Raw genomic sequence first — 17,784 nt, forward strand, 5'->3', positions numbered from 1 at the left:
AGAATTCGGGTATGGGACTGGGCAAATGGGACTGCTTCGAATGAAGCCACCATCAACCCCAGAACCCTCATGCACGTCCGAAGGGAAGACCAGCTGTTGGACAGTAACAACTGGACTGCTGATTGAATCTTTCGAAGTTTCCCTACCGGAAGGAAAACTCTCGTCCTGACTGTGTCTAGAATTAGACCCAGATATTCGAGCCTCTGGGTGGGAACCAGAAAAGACTTTTGCTGGTTCACCAGCCACCCGAATTCCTGTAAAGAAATCATAGTAATTTCTATGTTTTATAGCAAGGTCTGAGGAGACTCTGCATGAAGCAGAAGATCGTCTAGGTAACCTAGAATCGATATACCTCTTTGGCGCAGAAGTGCCAACATTGGGGCCAACACCTTTGTGAAGACCCGCGGAGCCGTGGCGAGACCGAAAGGTAACGCCACAAACTGATAGTGGTTCTCCTCTACGGAAAAGCGTAGAAACCGCTGATGTCCTGCGAAAATGGGAATGTGAAGATAGGCGTCCTTGATGTCTATGGACGCTAGGACATCCCCTGGATGCAGGAAGGCTGCTACCGTGCGAATGGACTCCATTCTGAATCTTCTTATGTTGACGAAAGAATTGAGTGCTCTTAAGTCCAGAATTGGACGCACTTTGCCCTCTTTCCTGGGTATTGTAAACAGGTTTGAATAAAACCCTTGAAACCGTTCTGTCCAAGGAACGTGGACTACCACTCCTTGTTGTAGTAGATCTGTGACTGCTCTCCGCAGATCTTCTAAACGATCTGCGGATAGACGGATATTGGAAGGGAAGAATCGCGCCGGTGGGAGAGATCGAAAATCGATCTTGTACCCTGACTTTATGACTTCGCAAACCCATTTGTCCGGGATTCTGGAAAGCCATGGATCCGGGAACCGGCGAAGACGTCCCCCCACCCCAGTTATGGGTGGGGGCGCACCTTCAGGCTTTGGATGGTTTATCTTCAGGTCTGGAGGGGGCGGGCTTTTGCTTGCCCGACCAACGACCCCTGACGCCTCCTGCAGGAGCTTTGGAGGACTTAGTTTTTTCACCCGCTGGACGAAAAAACCTCTTGTGAGCAGAAAAAGAAGGCCCTCGTCTTTGACGAGTTCCTCTACCTTTAAAATTTTGCGGTAAAAAGGTGCTCTTTCCACCCGTGAGATCCTTAATGATCTCATCTAAGTTGGCTCCAAATAGACGCTCCCCTGAAAAGGGGATATTAGCCAATGCTTTTTTGGAACCTTGGTCGGCTAACCAACCTTTTAGCCACAGTGTACGCCTGGGAACCACTGCTGAGACTGATGCTCGCGCCATTAATGGAGTGGCGTCTAACGCCGCATCACATACAAACTGTAACCCCTGTATCATTTGTTCCAACAAATCTGATACCGCCTGAGGGACTTCTTCTAAGTCCCGGCGTAACCACTTGGTCCATTCAGTTACAGCCTGCGAAACCAGACCAATAGCAATTATTGGCCTGAAAGCTGATCCAATCAAGGAAAACATGGTGCGAGACATAGCTTCTATCTTGCGATCCACTGGATCTTTAAAAGACGGAGCGTCTTCTAAAGGAATAACCGTGGCTTTATTCAATCTAGCAATGGGTGAATCCACCACAGGTGGTTCTGTCCATTTCTTAATAAGGGTTTCCTCAAACGGATAACGCCTGTCAATGCGTTTAGAAATATTAAAGGTGCGTTTTGGCAGACGCCATTCTTCATCGATTGGATTGCCAAAACATTTGGGCAATGGAAAAACCTTTGCCACTTTGATGCGCTTTTTAGTCCCAAAAGGGATCTCAGTTTCAGCTATTTCTGATGGAATACCCTGTAACCTTAAAGTCTCTTGAACAGATACAATGAGTGCGTTTACCAACGCTTCCTCTCGGGCTATGGCGGATGCCGAAACATCCTCCTCACTGTCTGAAGAGACAGGACCCGAGACACCAATACCAGATGAAGTACCTGCAACTGCAGAAATAGGCTCAGAGTCTGAATCCGAGGTTTCAGATAATAAGGGGTTAGGCGGGGGTCGCTTTCTTGCGCCCTGTCCCTGACAAGCCACTTCCACCCGGGACACAAAAGTTTCCATAATAGCTGACAAAGATTCAATTGTCAATGGGGTGCTGGAGGATCCCGCAGACCCCTCGAGGGGATCCGGAAGAGATACATGAGTGGCAGGGTCCATGTTAATACAGGACACCTTTGCCAGCAAAAACAAAAAAACTTTTTCTTTTTTTTTTTTTTTTGTGTGTCTCCCCCTAGCGCAATAGCGCCCCTCAGAGTACCTGCTTCTCGATCCCAGAGAGAGAGAGAGAGGGACCCCCAAGGCTCACCAACCGATGCAGTGCAGTTTCCAACAAACTGCAGCCAGCGTCTGTCTTACACAGACTGGAAGGAGCTGTTTGCTTTTTCCCGGGCAGAAGGCGTGGCTCCGCCCCCTGTGTACGCCTTCCGGCGTTCCCAGCCCTCCACGAGGAAGCTGGGCTCACAAAACATGGCCGCCCCCATAGAAGAGACATAAGACTCCAAAAACATGGCGGCCGGCGTGACCTGAGGACATACATGTATACGGTCTACGGCAAAATGGCGGCGGACCGCCGATATCGTCTTCCCAGCACATCCACCTGCACTCTGCTAAGAGGTGACATATGGATCTACAGAGATACACTGCACATAAGGTAGGATTATACCTCCTATGCTCCTGACTAGACAGAAAAAAACTGATTCCCTGTAGCAGAGAGAGGGAGGATATACCCTCAGGGACTGCCCCTAGGGTGGAGCCAGAACGTTTTGTCATTCTGCCTAGTCCTACTCCTGCGGAGACAACATAACCCAGCTCTTGAGAATCAAGAAGACTACGTCTGTCAATGAGCGATAGAGAAATATATATATATATATATATATATATATATATATATATATATATATATATATATATATATATATATATTTTTTTTTTTTTTTTTTTACTTTCTGCTATAAAACATTCCCAATTAAAAAAAAAAATTAAAAATCAAATTTTTTCATAATTTTTGGCCAATATGTATTCTGCTACATATTTTTGGTTTAAAAAAAAAAAATCCCAATAAGTGTATATTGATTGGTTTGCGCAAAAATGATTGCCTCTACAAACGAGGGGAAAGATTTATGTCATTTAGATTTATTTTTTACTAGTAATGGCAGCGATCAGTGATTTTTTTAGGGAGACTGCGACATTGTGGTGGACAGATCGGACACCTGACATTTGACACTTTTGGGGGGACCAGTGACATTACTACAGTAATCAGTGCTAAAAATATGCACTGTTACTGTACTGACACTGGTGGGAAAGGGGTTAACACCAGGGGCGATCATCAAAGGGTTTAATGTGTTCCTAGGAGGTGCTTTCTGTGTGAGAATTGCTTAATGAACATAGAGACCTGTGTTCCTAAATAGGAGGAACACAGGATCTCTGTGTTCATTACTGACAGAACAGCAGTCTGCTGTGTTTACAGTGGCAGACCACTGTTCTGTCTCCATTAAGAGCGATCGCAGCCGCCAGACCTGCAGATTGGCTCCCCCTGTAGCCAATTGGCACGGGTGCGCGCCCCCACTAGCGGTCCGGCGAAACGATGTACAGTTATGTCATTTCGCTTGCCGCCATATATGTACTGCTGGCGGTCGGCAAGTGGTTAAAACTGAAGTATGTCAGGGGTTTTATGCATTCATGCCAGAGGGATATAAATTAAATTAAACTGGGTACCCAAAGCCACTGGGTTGTAGCACAAATACAAAATTTTAACCTTTTTTTCCCAACTATAATACAACTAAAACCTGAAATCGCTATATGCACCTACAAAAATAACTCTGTAAATGTTGGTTGTGCTAAAACCAAGTAGGTTTCTGGTGCACAGTTAGTCATAGGGACAGAATGGAAGGATTTGGATGTCACTGCCCACTATCCAAAGATTAGTAATAAACCCTTTTTTTTTGGCGCCATGTACATATCGGATATTCGAGTAAAAAATACTATAGTTTTACTTTATTAAACAAAACATTACGACACAATTGTCCTTTCACTAAGAACAGTTACAATACCTGGTTGAGTTGTAGCAGACAGCAAAGAATGAAGGTAAAGTGCAAATTGTGCCCGGATCCATTCATCACCACCCTCCCAGCCTGTTCCATCAAGGAAAACATCATCCCGGTTTTCAGTCACATGTTTTACTAAGTGGTCAATGAAACGGAGGTCGGCTGTTGTTGGGTTTAGCACTTTCCTCAGCTCTGGGTCATGAATATTGATTCGTGCTTCTTCAACCTGGATTTCAGAAACCAGAATAAAAAAAAGGCTTAAAACTTACTTAAGATATACCATAGCCACCTTAAATTTACAGGAAGCAAATTGGTCTACAACTATGCACAGTGCATGTGTTAATAACAACCTGGCATCACAAAGCTAATAAATCATTTGGTGGAGAAGTGTTGAAAGCACTTTCAGGATTTTATTGCAGTCCGTATCTCCACTGGGGAAATCCGCCCTTCATATTTGTCCTGGTAACCACTGTCAGTGGAATAAAAAGTGATGGGAAATCCAAAATAACATGGTTGCCACTGGGACAGGAATACAAGGGAAATCCTACAGTTAGGACATTTCCATTGACCCAACTAAGAGGGCATTACTATTTGCACGAGAGGTTTTTCCTTAGGGTAGAAATAGACCTGCATATAAACCTACCTTTCCTCTGAAGCATGATCCGCATTCAGATCGTTCTTCGGGGTCTACTGACAGGCAGTGAGGTGAGGAAGCGATGTGATGCCTCATCACCACCTGTTTTACCCTATTTTTGCAGACAACGCATGTGCAACATGCGGGATGTTTGCAATGCTACACCATTTGGACTTCTTTATCTCCCAAAAGATATGTATTTCTGTCCATCTAACTCTGAAATTTACACATCTCTGCTTCACAACACAGCCCTGTTTTGTAGGGAAGGGACCTGATTTTTTTTTTTTATCTACAGCAGTTAAGTAACACTTCTAGGTCTTGTACTATACCCAGGTTGTGACTGGACAGTACAGGAAAAGCAGCAGACTGATCAATTAAAGTGGTTGTAAAGGAAGGTTTTTTTTAATATAGTGCATTCTCTGCATGAAGGTAAAAAAAAAAAAAAAAAAAAAAACCACAAAAGTAAACTTTACAATCACTTTAATCTCTCCATCACTGTGCTTCCTCTGATCATCAAGCTCCTTGTCAACAAAATAACTGATAGGATCCTTATTCTGTTTAAGGCTCGGTTCACATATATGCGATGCGGGAAGGCTGCGAATTCGCAGCCTTTTCCCGCATCGCACACGCACCCCCGGCAGTTCACACTGCCATATGCGATACGCTGGGGGTGTCAATGTAATCTTAACGACACCCACAGTTTGATCGCATATCGCAGTGCGATCGTGCAGTTCGCACAGGATCGGATCGCACAAGTGTGAACCGCTGTGCGATCCGATCCTGATGCGGCAGCAAAAATGCCTCCTGTGCGTGTTTGCTGCGGGTGCGATGCGAATTTAGCCATACAAACTGTATGGCTAAACTCGCACCGCACAGCTGATCGCATGTAATGTCGGAGCAGTGCGCTCCGACATTACATGCGAACCCCGCACACGCACAAGTGTGAACCGGGGCTAAGAGATGGAACAAAAAATACTACTTAAAATTGGTGTAATTTTATCTACGCTTAAAGTACAAGCTGTATTTCTGGGTTATCAAGATGTCTAAATGGTTTACATCCATCAGCTGTTAATGAAAACACATTTAAAAAAGGTACAGTTGGGCCCTGTTCACACCCCCCTTAAGTATAAAAAAAAGAAAAAATCACTTTGATTGTGTCTGGAGTGAGCTTTTATCGCATGTTGGTTCACGTTCGTGCCAATGTTAGAATTTTTTGCAAGTGTGAACTTAGCCTAAGGTAACCGGTCTTTAAAATTTATGAATGACAAGGTCATGTTAAAATGCAATTTCTACGACTTTCTTCTTAAAAATAGGCCTCAAACCTGCCATTAACAAATTCTACAGCATTTATGTTGCGCTGGAGTGAAAACACCTGTAAAATATTTGCCACTCTTAGACTGGAATAGGTGGCAATAAAATCCCATCTTTATTAAATAATCTATAAAAGCAGGAATAGCAAGACAACCAAAAGGGTACTAGCAAAGTTTTATGTGTTTGTTATCTTAACCTCCCTGGCGGTATGATTATGTCTGGAATTACATACCAAAAGCGGTACAATTCTTTTCATGGAAATTTGGCGTTATGTATTATAGGCCTACAATTCTTAGTAATTACTGACTTAAACCTGACCAAAACAAGACTCTAGTAGACATCCCAGATGTGATAAATTTGAAACACAAACGCATGAATTATAATCAAATCAATAATATTTTATTATTTAATATATAATATATATAATAAAATTATATTATTGATTAGATTATAATTCATGCATTATATATTATATACAGATATGTGTGTGTGTATATATATATATATATATATATATATATATATATATATACACACACATATATATATATAATATATAACGCATGAATTATAATTGAATCAATAATATAATTATATATATATATATATATATATATATATATGTGTGTGTGTGTGTGTGCATATTATATATATATATATATATATATATATATATATATATATATATATATATATATGCATATATATATATATATATATATATATATATATATATATATATATATATATATATATATATATATATATATATGCATATATATATATATATAATATAATATAAAGTGTGTTTTGTGTAACGTTTTTTTTTTTTTTTTTGAATTTCCCTCCCTAGTTCCGCTCCCATGCAGCATTGCTGCTGCAGGGAACGGAACTAGGAAGTGATCGTACCGACGGAGGGACGGAGGAGCGGCGGGACTCTCGGCTGGCGGTCGCAGCAATGAGAGATCATCGCTGGATCGCCAGGATAAGGTAAGAGAACACCGCTGCGCTCTCTGCAATCCACCCCGAGCGTGACTCGGGGTTACCGTTCCTGCAATGAAAAATCAACCCCGAGTCACGCTCGGGATTACCGCTAAGGCGGTTAAAATATATTTTTATACTGTTTGCCTCTTTAACCACTTGCCTACTGGGCACATTCACCCCCTTCCTGCCCGGGCCAATTTTCAGCTTTCAGTGCTCCCACACTTTGAGTGACAATTACTGTACCCATATGAAATGTGTGTCCTTTTTTTCACACAAATAGAGCTTTATTTTGGTGATATTAAATCATTTCTGTTTTTTTTTTTTTTTTTTAATTATTTTTGTGCTTTCAATAGCACGGGTCCAAAATGTTGTAAAAAAACAAAAACACATTTTTCTTTGCTTCGGTTATAAAAAAATTGCAAATTATTAATTTTTCTTCATAAAATTTGGCCAAAATGTATATTACTACATATCTTTGGTAAAAAAAAAAGAAAAAAAAAAAAACAAATCAGTGTATATTATTTGGTCTTTGTGAAAGTTTTAGAGTCTACAAGCTATAGTACCAACCATTGAAATTTGATTACACCTGATCACACCTGATGAACTGATGACCTATCTTACAGGATCTAACAGGCAGTTACCAGTCTGTGTTTACAATTGTGATTGGCTGTGAATGAATCACGGCCAATCGCTTGGTAAACAGCTGCAGTCATTGGCTGTTTACCACGGTCAGTGATGAACTGTGTTGGGGACAGGCCGCCACAGACATTGCTACGCTGCGTGCTCCTGATCGCGTGCATGCGCCATTTGAATGGGCAGACGTCATATGACATAAGCCCAGAATGAGAGCCGCTCTGCTGTCATTTTACAATACAGCAGGTGGGAAGTGGTTAATTATACCATGTTTAAACATGTTTATTATGGTACTTATGCATCTGCTTATAAAAACCTGATTGATCCTGTCAGTCCCCCTTCTTCCTTGTTCTAAACTGTCCATGCTAAACATGGAAGCTGATCCATGCTTGCATGGCGAGTTTGCGGCCCATGTCTTGCCATACAGAGGTACAGGATGCTGTGAAAGCACGCAGTGTGCCTGTATCTTTTGTAGTCTATTTTGCTGCCACACCATCGCCCATCCCTGCACTGTGGCACTAGTGCAGATCATATAGTTATGCCCACCAGCCACTCTGTGTTGAGATGTGCAGAGGATTGCAGTCACGTTGCATTTGGATAAAACTTATTTTTAACATATTTAGACAGCGATTTTAGAAAACATTTTTATTGCTAGATTCAGAAAAGGTCTATTACACGCCACAACGTGCAGATTTTTTCTGTGCAGGAATCTGCAACGGTTATGCAGTTTTCTGCATGGGGAAAAAAAACTGACATGAAAATTAAAAATGATGTGAACAGGGCACATAACTGAAGCGCATGAAAACTGATGTCAACGTGCATAAAAAACTCACTAAAATGAGCACGAAAACTGATGTAAACTAATATCACTGCAAGTGAAATCTGCATGGTTTTCCCATCAGTTTTCATGCACGTATGGTGTGTGAACGAGCCTTAAGGCCCCTTTCACACATATGGCCCGTTTGTCAGTTTTTCATCCCTCCGTTGACGGATGAAAAATGGACATCAATGCATCTCTATGTAAAAATGGATGATCATCCGTTAACATCCGTTTTCATCTGCTTCTGTCAATGTCTGTTTTTTGGAACGGATGAATGCCCTATTTTTCATCCGTCAAAAAAACCGGATCGGAACGAAAAACGGATGTAAAAACTGACAAACGGTCCGTTTTTGCATTGGTAGTGGATGTAGAAATAAACGGATGAAAAACTTACCATTAGTGTACCGGTAACGGTCTCTCTTAACCCTTCCAGGACGGCCTACATATGAGAGATTGTGGCTCCACCCCACAGGAAACACAACTAATTTGCAGCTGTTAAAAAGGTCCCACCCATCCTTGAGCTTCAGTAATAGAAAAGTAACTTTCCAACCGAACTTTCAAGGGACACAGTTATTCAATAACAAACAGTTACACACACATATACATATATATATATATATATATATACACATTATATATATATATATATATATATATATATATATATATATATATATATATATATATACACATACATATACATACACACACACACACACACACACACGTCGAAATCGGGTGTCCCCCACCATACACACAGGAGGTGAAACACCCCTGGGTGAAGGGACCACTCCCCCTGATCCACCACCTGACTCCTCAGGTAATCCGCCTGCCAGTTTTCCACACCTGGGAACGTGCACTGCAGAAAGGGCTGGAACAAACTTTTCCACCCAATTCAGGATCTCGGCCACCTCCCGGGCCCCCAAGACACTCTTGGTGCCCCCTTGATGATTGATGTAAGCCACGGCCGTGGCATTGTAACCCGATCGGATCAGTTCGTGGACCCATTTGTCGTGAATCAAGTCCATGGTTCAGGAAAGAAGCAAAGACGTCCCCCACCCCATAAAACGGGTGAGGGCGTCCCTTCATGCAGACGAGGATTTGTCCACGGATCCAGATTGGCCTGTTCTCGGGGTTCTAGAGCATCCAGGCCCAACATACCCTTGTGATGTGTCAGGGAGAAGAACCGCCTTACTTTTTTGTTCTGCCAAGTGGCAAAAATATCCACTTCTGGTTGACCAAACTTTTGGACTAGCAGTTGAAATATTCTGGGATTCAGTTCCCATTTTGTCTGCTTGATGGAATGACGACTGAGGAAGTCGGCTTCCCAGTTGTCCTTCCCTTTTATGTGCACTGCCAAAAGAGAAATCACTCTCTTTTCTGCCCAACCCAGTGTCTCCTGAGCTAATTTTAACATGGCGTTTGATCTGGTCCCCCCTTGATGATTCAAGTAAGCTACTGCTGTAGCATTGTCTGAATGGATTTGGACTTCTTTCCTTAGAATGTCCTTTTCGAAAGCTCTTATGGCCTTTCCCACCGCTTTCAGCTCTCTGTAGTTGGATGAGGCCTGACTTAACTGTATATCCCAGGTGCCCTGGGCATGAGCTCCCTATAGGTGAGCTCCCCACCCTTCGGAACTTGCGTCCGTGGTGATTCTTAAAGGTTGCTCTTGGCCCCAGAGTCGACCTTCCTTCAGATTTTGGGAAACTGTCCACCATTTTAGCGATATTACTTGAGGGGAGAGTGTAATTTTTTCGTCTAGGGACTCCTGTCTCTTGTTCCAGGAGAGCAGGTGGAAAAATTGAAGGTCTCGTGAGTGTAATTGGGCCCATTCTACAGCAGGGATACATGCTGTTATCAGTCACAAAATTCTCATGATCTGTCTCCTGGAACACCAAGGAAGAGAACAGACATTTTTCACCGCTGAGACCACTTTTTCCACCTTTTCCTCTGGGAGAAAAAGTTTCTTTACTCTGGAATCTATCTTGTACCCCAGATAGACTTGAACCTGTGCTGGCTGTATTGAGGATTTCTCCACATTTATCAGCCACCCTACCGTCTGTAGGACTGACATCACTTTTTGGGTGTCTGCCATGGCCTGTTTTGCTGATCTTGCAAAGATCAACATATCGTCCAGATAAGGGATCAAACTTAGGCCCTGCAGATGAAAATGGCCTACTACTTCTGCCAAGATCTTCGTAAAGATCCTTGGATTTGCTGCTAAGCCAAAGGGAAGAGCTCTGAACTGCCAATGTGCAGTTCCTTCTTCCGTCACAATTGCGAATCTGAGAAATGCTTGATGTTCCGGATAGATTGGGACATGTAGGTAAGCATCCCTTAGATCCAATGTGGTCATAAAGATGTTATGAAACAGATTTTTCCTGACCGCATAAATGTTCTCCATAGAGAACTTCTTGTATATCAGAAATTTGTTTAATTTTTTGAGGTTTACGACTAGCCGGAATTTCCCTGAGGGTTTTGGCACCACAAATATGTGGGAGTAAAAACCTTGGAATACCTGACTTATTGGTACAGGTGAAATCACCCTCTGTTCTGCTAGTTCCAGAATACCTTCTAGCAGTGCTTTCCTCTTTTGTTCTACTTTTGAGGAATAAGTCATTGTTATTTCTGTCACCGGCTGAGAGGAAAACTGCAGTCGGTACCCTTCCCGGATGATCTGGAGAATATAGGGGCTGGCTGAGATGTTTTCCCATTGGGAAGTAAAATGGGCCAACCTGCCCCCTACCCTGATGCTGGCGTCACTTGGTCTCTTTAGGCTTGGGTCCAGGTTTAAGGAACAATAAGTTAGCTCCTTGTTTTCCCTTTGCAGGACCACCTCTCCTGGCTTGTCCCCTGAAAGGCCTTTTTTTATTTCTGTCCTGGAAGTTCCGAAAGGAATACCTCCCGAATTTGTCCTTCCTCTTAGTGGGGAATTTTTTCCCCTTCTCTGCGGATCTGGATAAAACATCATCCAGTCCTGAACCGAACAAAAATGACCCTTCAAAGGGTAATGCGCAAAGCCTTAATTTGGAAGATACATCTTCTTCCCATTCTTTGACCCAAACTGCCCTTCTAGCAGAGTTCATCAGAGCTGCTGTTCTTGCCGAGGCGAATATTGACTCTACCGCTGAGTCTGCTAAGACACTGTTTTCCCAATCACAGAGATAGGGAATCTAGTAGGTCTTGTGATCCCTCCATTGTAGAGATAGGTTTTGACAGTTCCTTGATCCAGAAATCTGCATTTCTGGCCATACAGGTATCTGCTAGAGCCATAGTCATATTATATGAGTTAGCCTTTTTTAGTAAGGATTCGATCTTGCGATCCATGACATCCCTAATATGACCAGCATTTTCAAAGGACAAATCTGACCTCTTTGATAGCTGGGCCAGAGGAGCGTCTAGTTTAGGACTTTTTATAAACTCTTCCAATTCCTGTTCCTCAAAGGGATACCTTCTTTTCCAGTTTTTTGGTCTGGATAAGGCATTCATAGGAAACTTCCATTCTTGGTGAATGATGTGTTTTAAAGACTGGTGAATGGGAAGTGCTCTGTACTGGGCTCTTCCCAAGCCCTTGTACACTTTATCCTTAATGGAAGACTCTTACCGGAGTTGGGATTCCCTCAGTGGCATGTACTACTTTAAGGAGACTCTCCATAGATTCCAAAGGAAAGAGGCTTTTGTTTCTCTTGAAATTATTCCTTTCCTTCTCACTGTCACTGTCTGACTCCTTGTCTGAACTGGACGGAGATCTAATGTGACAGGTGCCTTCCCCTGGATCCTCCTGTTCCCTAACCTGTGATGAGGGAATGGTTTGCGATCCTGACCAGAAAGTAGAGGGTCCTCTTGACCACCCACTATCCTGGGAGGATAAGTTATCCTTGGATACTTCCTCTGACTGCGTTGGGGTCTGAGGGATAGCTGCTGTAGTCCTAAATGACTGAATAGTAGCTAGCATCTCATCTTGCATTGATTTGAGGAAATCCTTCATTAAAACTGATGCTTCTTGCCCTGACAATTTGTTAATACATATATGGCATAAAGGTTTTAAGTAAGACCTAGACAACTTATCCTCACAGTTCCCACACTTTCTAGTCATGCTAGTGTCGGTGTTAGAAGGGGGTTTGGCAGGGGCCTCCTGTGCCGCTGGAAGACCTGTGCATAAACACAAGAAGACAAAACACATTTGTGTGCAACAGACATATTTAGTCTACCACTGCGGCTGCTCAATACAGGAAAGGACAAGGCATGCCTGTCTCCAATAGACAGCAATCGACCGCCACCGGTGTAGTCACGTACACGGTCCTGTAGCCACCTGCACCTCCGCTTTCTCCTCTGTGGGAAGTGCGGTCATTTGAGTCTCTTTGAGGTGTTTCAGCCCCTTTGTAGCCGGAGATTCTGCCATGAATACTCGTGGACCCGGCTTCTCCTCCAACTTGCGCTTTCTTCTGGGTATCGCTCTCTCCTGACCGGAACTTCCGGTCTTCACAGCGAGGATTGAGGCGCGCTCCTTGGCGGGAAATTCGAAAATCTTTACCTTCCCGCAATGGAGGAGACTCTTCCTGCAGAGACAACAGGACTTCAGGTATGGAGGGACCTTCTCCTTAAGGTAACCGACTACCTGGCATGTTTTTGCGACCTGTAAGTTCCTGTTTCCAGGACACAGATAGGAGGAACCTCTCATAGGCCGTCCGTACCTGCCTTCCAGGGTTACCTATCAGACACTCATTTGCCTTTAGGTCAGCGAAAAAAAACAAACGTTCCGGTGTGAGGTTGGAAACACAACTGAACTGAAGCTCAAGGATGGGTGGGACCTTTTTACAGCTGCAAATTAGTGGTGTTTCCTGTGGGGTGGAGCCACAATCTCTCATATGTAGGCCGTCCCGAAAGGGTGAAAGGAGAAAAACGGATACATTTTGACGTGACTGAACTGATGAACTGAACGGACTGTAAGTGTGAAAGGGGCCTAGGCCTAAGGCTTCACAATTAATTTCACAGATTTTTAGTGGTTTCTTTTGCATTGGTTTTGTGAAGTAACATTTATTGCATAGCTAGTTGCAGTTAGAGACATCCAACTGGATTACAATGTTGAAGACATTTCGTAGCTTATTCAATCCACCTCTTCAGTTCTAATAAGTGTCAAAATGATGATACCCTAGTATGTTTATCTACATAGGTAGCTAGTCACCTTAGTCAAATTAATACAAGAATGTGTCAGAGCAGATGTTGATTGTCCAAGATAAGGGGAGAGGTGTAAAAAGCTGTGGGACCACCCTGTTCCAATTACCCTTGGTGTCAGGAAGTCTGCATATCTAATCTTTTAAAATACTACAGGTTTTTCCAGATTTAAGCACAACTAAAGCCTCGTACACACGTACCGATTGTCGGCCGACCGATCGGCCGTCTTTTGTCCAGTGTGTTGGTTGAAATGTGCTCTAGACTGCACACGAATTTTGGCGGCCAACAACAACCAACTGCAGAAGTGATGTCATGTGATGGTTAACTTTCAGTGTGTTATTTCTTCTCTGAGCATGCCCAGTCTTGCTCATCTGATTTTTGTTGGCCGAAATCTGTACTGACTGAGGAACAATTGGCTGTTTTGTTGTTGGCCAACAAAAATTTTATAGCATGCACACCAGATTTTGTTCGGCCGAAAAGTCGCAGTCGGTTGTCGGAAGACTCATACTAACAAGCCGACAATCGGCCGATCGGACGTTGGCCGAAAATTTACGGCCAACAATCGGTACGTGTGTACGAGGCTTAAGGATGTCTTCTTTGGGTGGATGGGTTGTTTCCTCCATAGCACAGACTGAAATGTAACGCTACATAAAACAGAATTTTTTACCCTTAGAAAATGTACGTAAGTGTTTTCAAGTTAACGTGCAGCCTAAATACTGACAATTTACATGGATTTACAGTGATTTCTAGATATCAGGCCAGCTCCACATTTTATCATGTGCATTTTAGGGACCATTCTTCCCACATCAGACCAAGACAACAACTCCTATAAATATGATCTATTAACTGTGCCTGAGAGGAAGTGATGACCTATTTCTAATGTAGGAGAGCGACATCTCTCTCCCCCTTTTAGTTCAGCCACAGTAATCTATATAAATAATTTAATATTCAGAAAAGATGCATTTGAAGATTATTTTATCTGTGATTTATCATTGCTTAGAGAGTATATTTAAAATTTCTTATACAAAAAAACTTTAGAAAATCGCAATATAGATTAAAGTTATTGTAAACCGTCTGCCATAATTATACTAAGGCTAAAGTTATTTTAGTTGCCTTGGATTTGACATTCTTATTCACTGCTGCTTTTTTCTGTGCAAGTCAACCAGAAGCTAAATCAATGAGTTTTCCACTTCACCAGAAGAGACTGTTTCTACACAATTTTATATACATTTTTGAGTTGTTGGGTCTTTGTATAAAAGTGATTAAGACAGGACAAGGCAGTGTTCATTTTTTTTTTTTAAATGAACAAAGACTCAACACATGCCTGACGTCCACCTAAATACTGAGCTCAGATTTGAGTAATTGCTTACCTCAACAATGGCATCACTCAGGTGTTTCTGTTGTCGGAAGAGTATGTTGGTAGCTCCAGCCACAAAACCACGTATGCTGACATCAGAGAGAAGATGATGCTGCTGCAGTGCCATGTATGGCAAACACAGGTAACCCTGGAACAGAATAAAGTAAAATGTAAAAACCTCAATTTAATATGCTTATTTTTGGGTCTGGCTTTTCTGGAATAGTGCTACCCAAGTTGAAAAGTGCAGTTCTCCTTTACCACCACTAGTCTGTGAATATGTATTTTTCCTGTCTGTTTACTTTAGAGAACGTACACTGGAACAAGAGTGAAGGTAAAAGTATACTTCCAATCATGTTCTGGCACAGACCTAATAACTGAATATTTTTTTGACTATATGCTTTATCATTTAGGGTACGCCACATGAAATCACCAGAAGCAGAGTTGCACCCAATTTTTGAAGTTCGCCCCCTCGTGTTGCTCTTCACAGCCACAGCAGCGGGTCTGTCCCCAGTGTAGGCGGCTTTCCGTAGGGGCACTCGATGAAGAGGAGGAGCCAGGAGAGCCAGCAGAGGACCCCAGAAGATGATTGGGGCTGCTCTGTGCAAAATCCTTGCACAGAGCAGTTACGTATTTTAAAAAAAAAAGCGAACCTTTACCATCACTTTAAGCCCCTTTCACATGGGCTTTCCGATCCGATCCGCCTGTCAGTCGGATGCTCCATGCAGGCCTATGGAGCGACAGATGTCAGCAGAGACATCTCCGTAGACACCAGCTGCTATCCGATCCAATCCTGTCCGTGAAATCCGGATGGAAACCCTATTTTCCTTCCTTCTGGAGGATCGGATGAGAACGGATGGGCGGTCCATTCTCATCTGATCTCCCTATAGAGGAGAATGGGGCTCTGACAGCTCTGTCTCTGCACACAGAGCAGAGACGGAGCTGTCATCCACCTGCTCAGCGGGGATCAGCAGATCGATCCCCCGCTGAGCAGAACGGACTCCATCGGGCACTCCGCCCGTGTGAAAGAGACCTAAAGCTGGCCATACATACATTAATTTCTTTTTATTTGACTAGCAGGTTGAACGTAAAAAATAAATAAATAACTAAATAAAATTATCCGATTACCCCATCCTCACATTTGATGCGGATGGGTAAATCCTTCCTATTGAGCTATTGTATTCTGACAGAGGTGAGTTGGAGAACATGTCGTCATCTGCCTGCCTCAACCATTCAAAGGAAGCTTTGTATTCATTCTTCGCTCTCCGTGAATGGCTGAGCAGCGCTCAGCTCAACTCAATTTTGTTCCAGAAGTGGGACATGAAATTCCCATACCATAGAGCTGAGGCTATGTACAGTTTACCCAACACTCCCAGCCACTGCAACGGTTAGTAAATGTAATAGTTCATTTGGACGCGTATCTGTCAGCTAATGTTTTTTAAAAACAAAAAAAAAAAAGTCTACTTCCGTTTTAACACAAATCCGCTGTCCTGCCACATATTTACTTTGTCCTGTACCAGGAACCCCTGCATAAACATCATGTTTGTTCTTTAAAAGCTAGAGGAACAGATGCATCTTATGTTATGTGTGAGGGGATCTCCGACTTGTTTACCTGCCTGCCTAAAGACAAGTCCTTACCATCACAGGGAGCGTAATTCTACTAAAGGTTAAAGATATTGGGGTTTCCATTCTTATTCACTGCTGTTTTTTTTCTGTGCAAGTCAGCCAAAAGCTTAAAGTCAATGAGTTTTTTTTACCTTAAGACCCCGTTCACACTGGGGCGACCTGTCAGGCGACCTGGTCGCCTGACAAGTCGCCTGCCATAGAGCAGCACAGGACCCGTTCTAATAGGAGCAACACAAGGGTCCGGAGCTTCTTTGGGGTGACCTGGAGCGACCTGCATTGACTTCAATGATATGAAGTCCGTGCCGGCCGCTCCGAGCTCTGAGGTCGCGGTGCGAGCTACGCACTGCGACTTCACAGGTCGCCCGGCAAAGTCGGGTCGCCCCAGTGTGAACGGGGTCTAACAGAAAAGCCTGTTTCTACATCAATCCTCACCCTCCATACAATTTTTTATTACATTTTTGCAGTTTTGGCAATAAAAACACAAGCCCCGTTCAAACACACGGGCTTAAAAGGCAGGCCATATAAATGTGTTTTTATTTAAAAAGTTCTTTCACTCAACAGGTAAAGCAATTACTGAGCTATTAATACTATCAAGTAAACCCAAAAAATAAAGCCTTGTACACACAGGCTGAAAATTGGCCAACTTTTAGCCTGTATGTACAGCTGTCTGTTCTACAGAACTGGTCAGGTGACTGGCATCTGCCAAACAGGCATTCTGGAAAACCAGCATATGATCAGCCAATGGCTGCAAGTGCTGATCAGTGCATTCTGGCAGAGACAGCCTCCCTGTCAGAACACAAAAGTACAGAGGGCATGATTGCCGCATTAACATCGCTTGGCCATTTGTCCATTTTTTTTTTTTTGATTCAGCCTGTTGGGTTGAATGAAAAAAAAAAAAACTTCTAGTGTGTATTTAGCTTTAGAAAGAAACCTTAGTTTAAATATGTTTCTTCTTATTCACTGTAGAGAAATTTCCACTCGCTATCTAACAGGGTCAGTAACCGAACACTTCCTAACGAATGTGCTGTTTATCATCCCATTTTTATTACTTCACCCACAAGCCCATTTCTAAGGCACTGTTCACACACAGTGCGGTGACCTGCATTTTAAAATGACTGGATGAATGGAGGTCACCACTAGGACACACAGAAAACAATTGTTT

General features: G+C 42.9%; 1 protein-coding gene across 1 annotated transcript in view; it reads right to left on the reverse strand.

Annotated features, from left to right (window-relative positions):
- AVL9 (AVL9 cell migration associated) overlaps positions 1-17,784 on the reverse strand; it is a 122,722-nt gene that overhangs the window by 19,907 nt on the left and 85,031 nt on the right. Inside the window, exons 11-12 of the mRNA XM_082258829.1 lie at positions 15,013-15,147; positions 4,092-4,311 (exon numbers count right to left, since the gene is read on the reverse strand). Coding sequence (XP_082114955.1) covers positions 4,092-4,311; positions 15,013-15,147 — 355 coding nt within the window. The remainder of the gene's footprint in view (positions 1-4,091; positions 4,312-15,012; positions 15,148-17,784) is intronic.

This window comes from Pelophylax lessonae (assembly GCF_965119305.1).
Source record: "Pelophylax lessonae genome assembly, chromosome: 5".
Taxonomy (NCBI): Eukaryota; Metazoa; Chordata; class Amphibia; order Anura; family Ranidae; genus Pelophylax; species Pelophylax lessonae.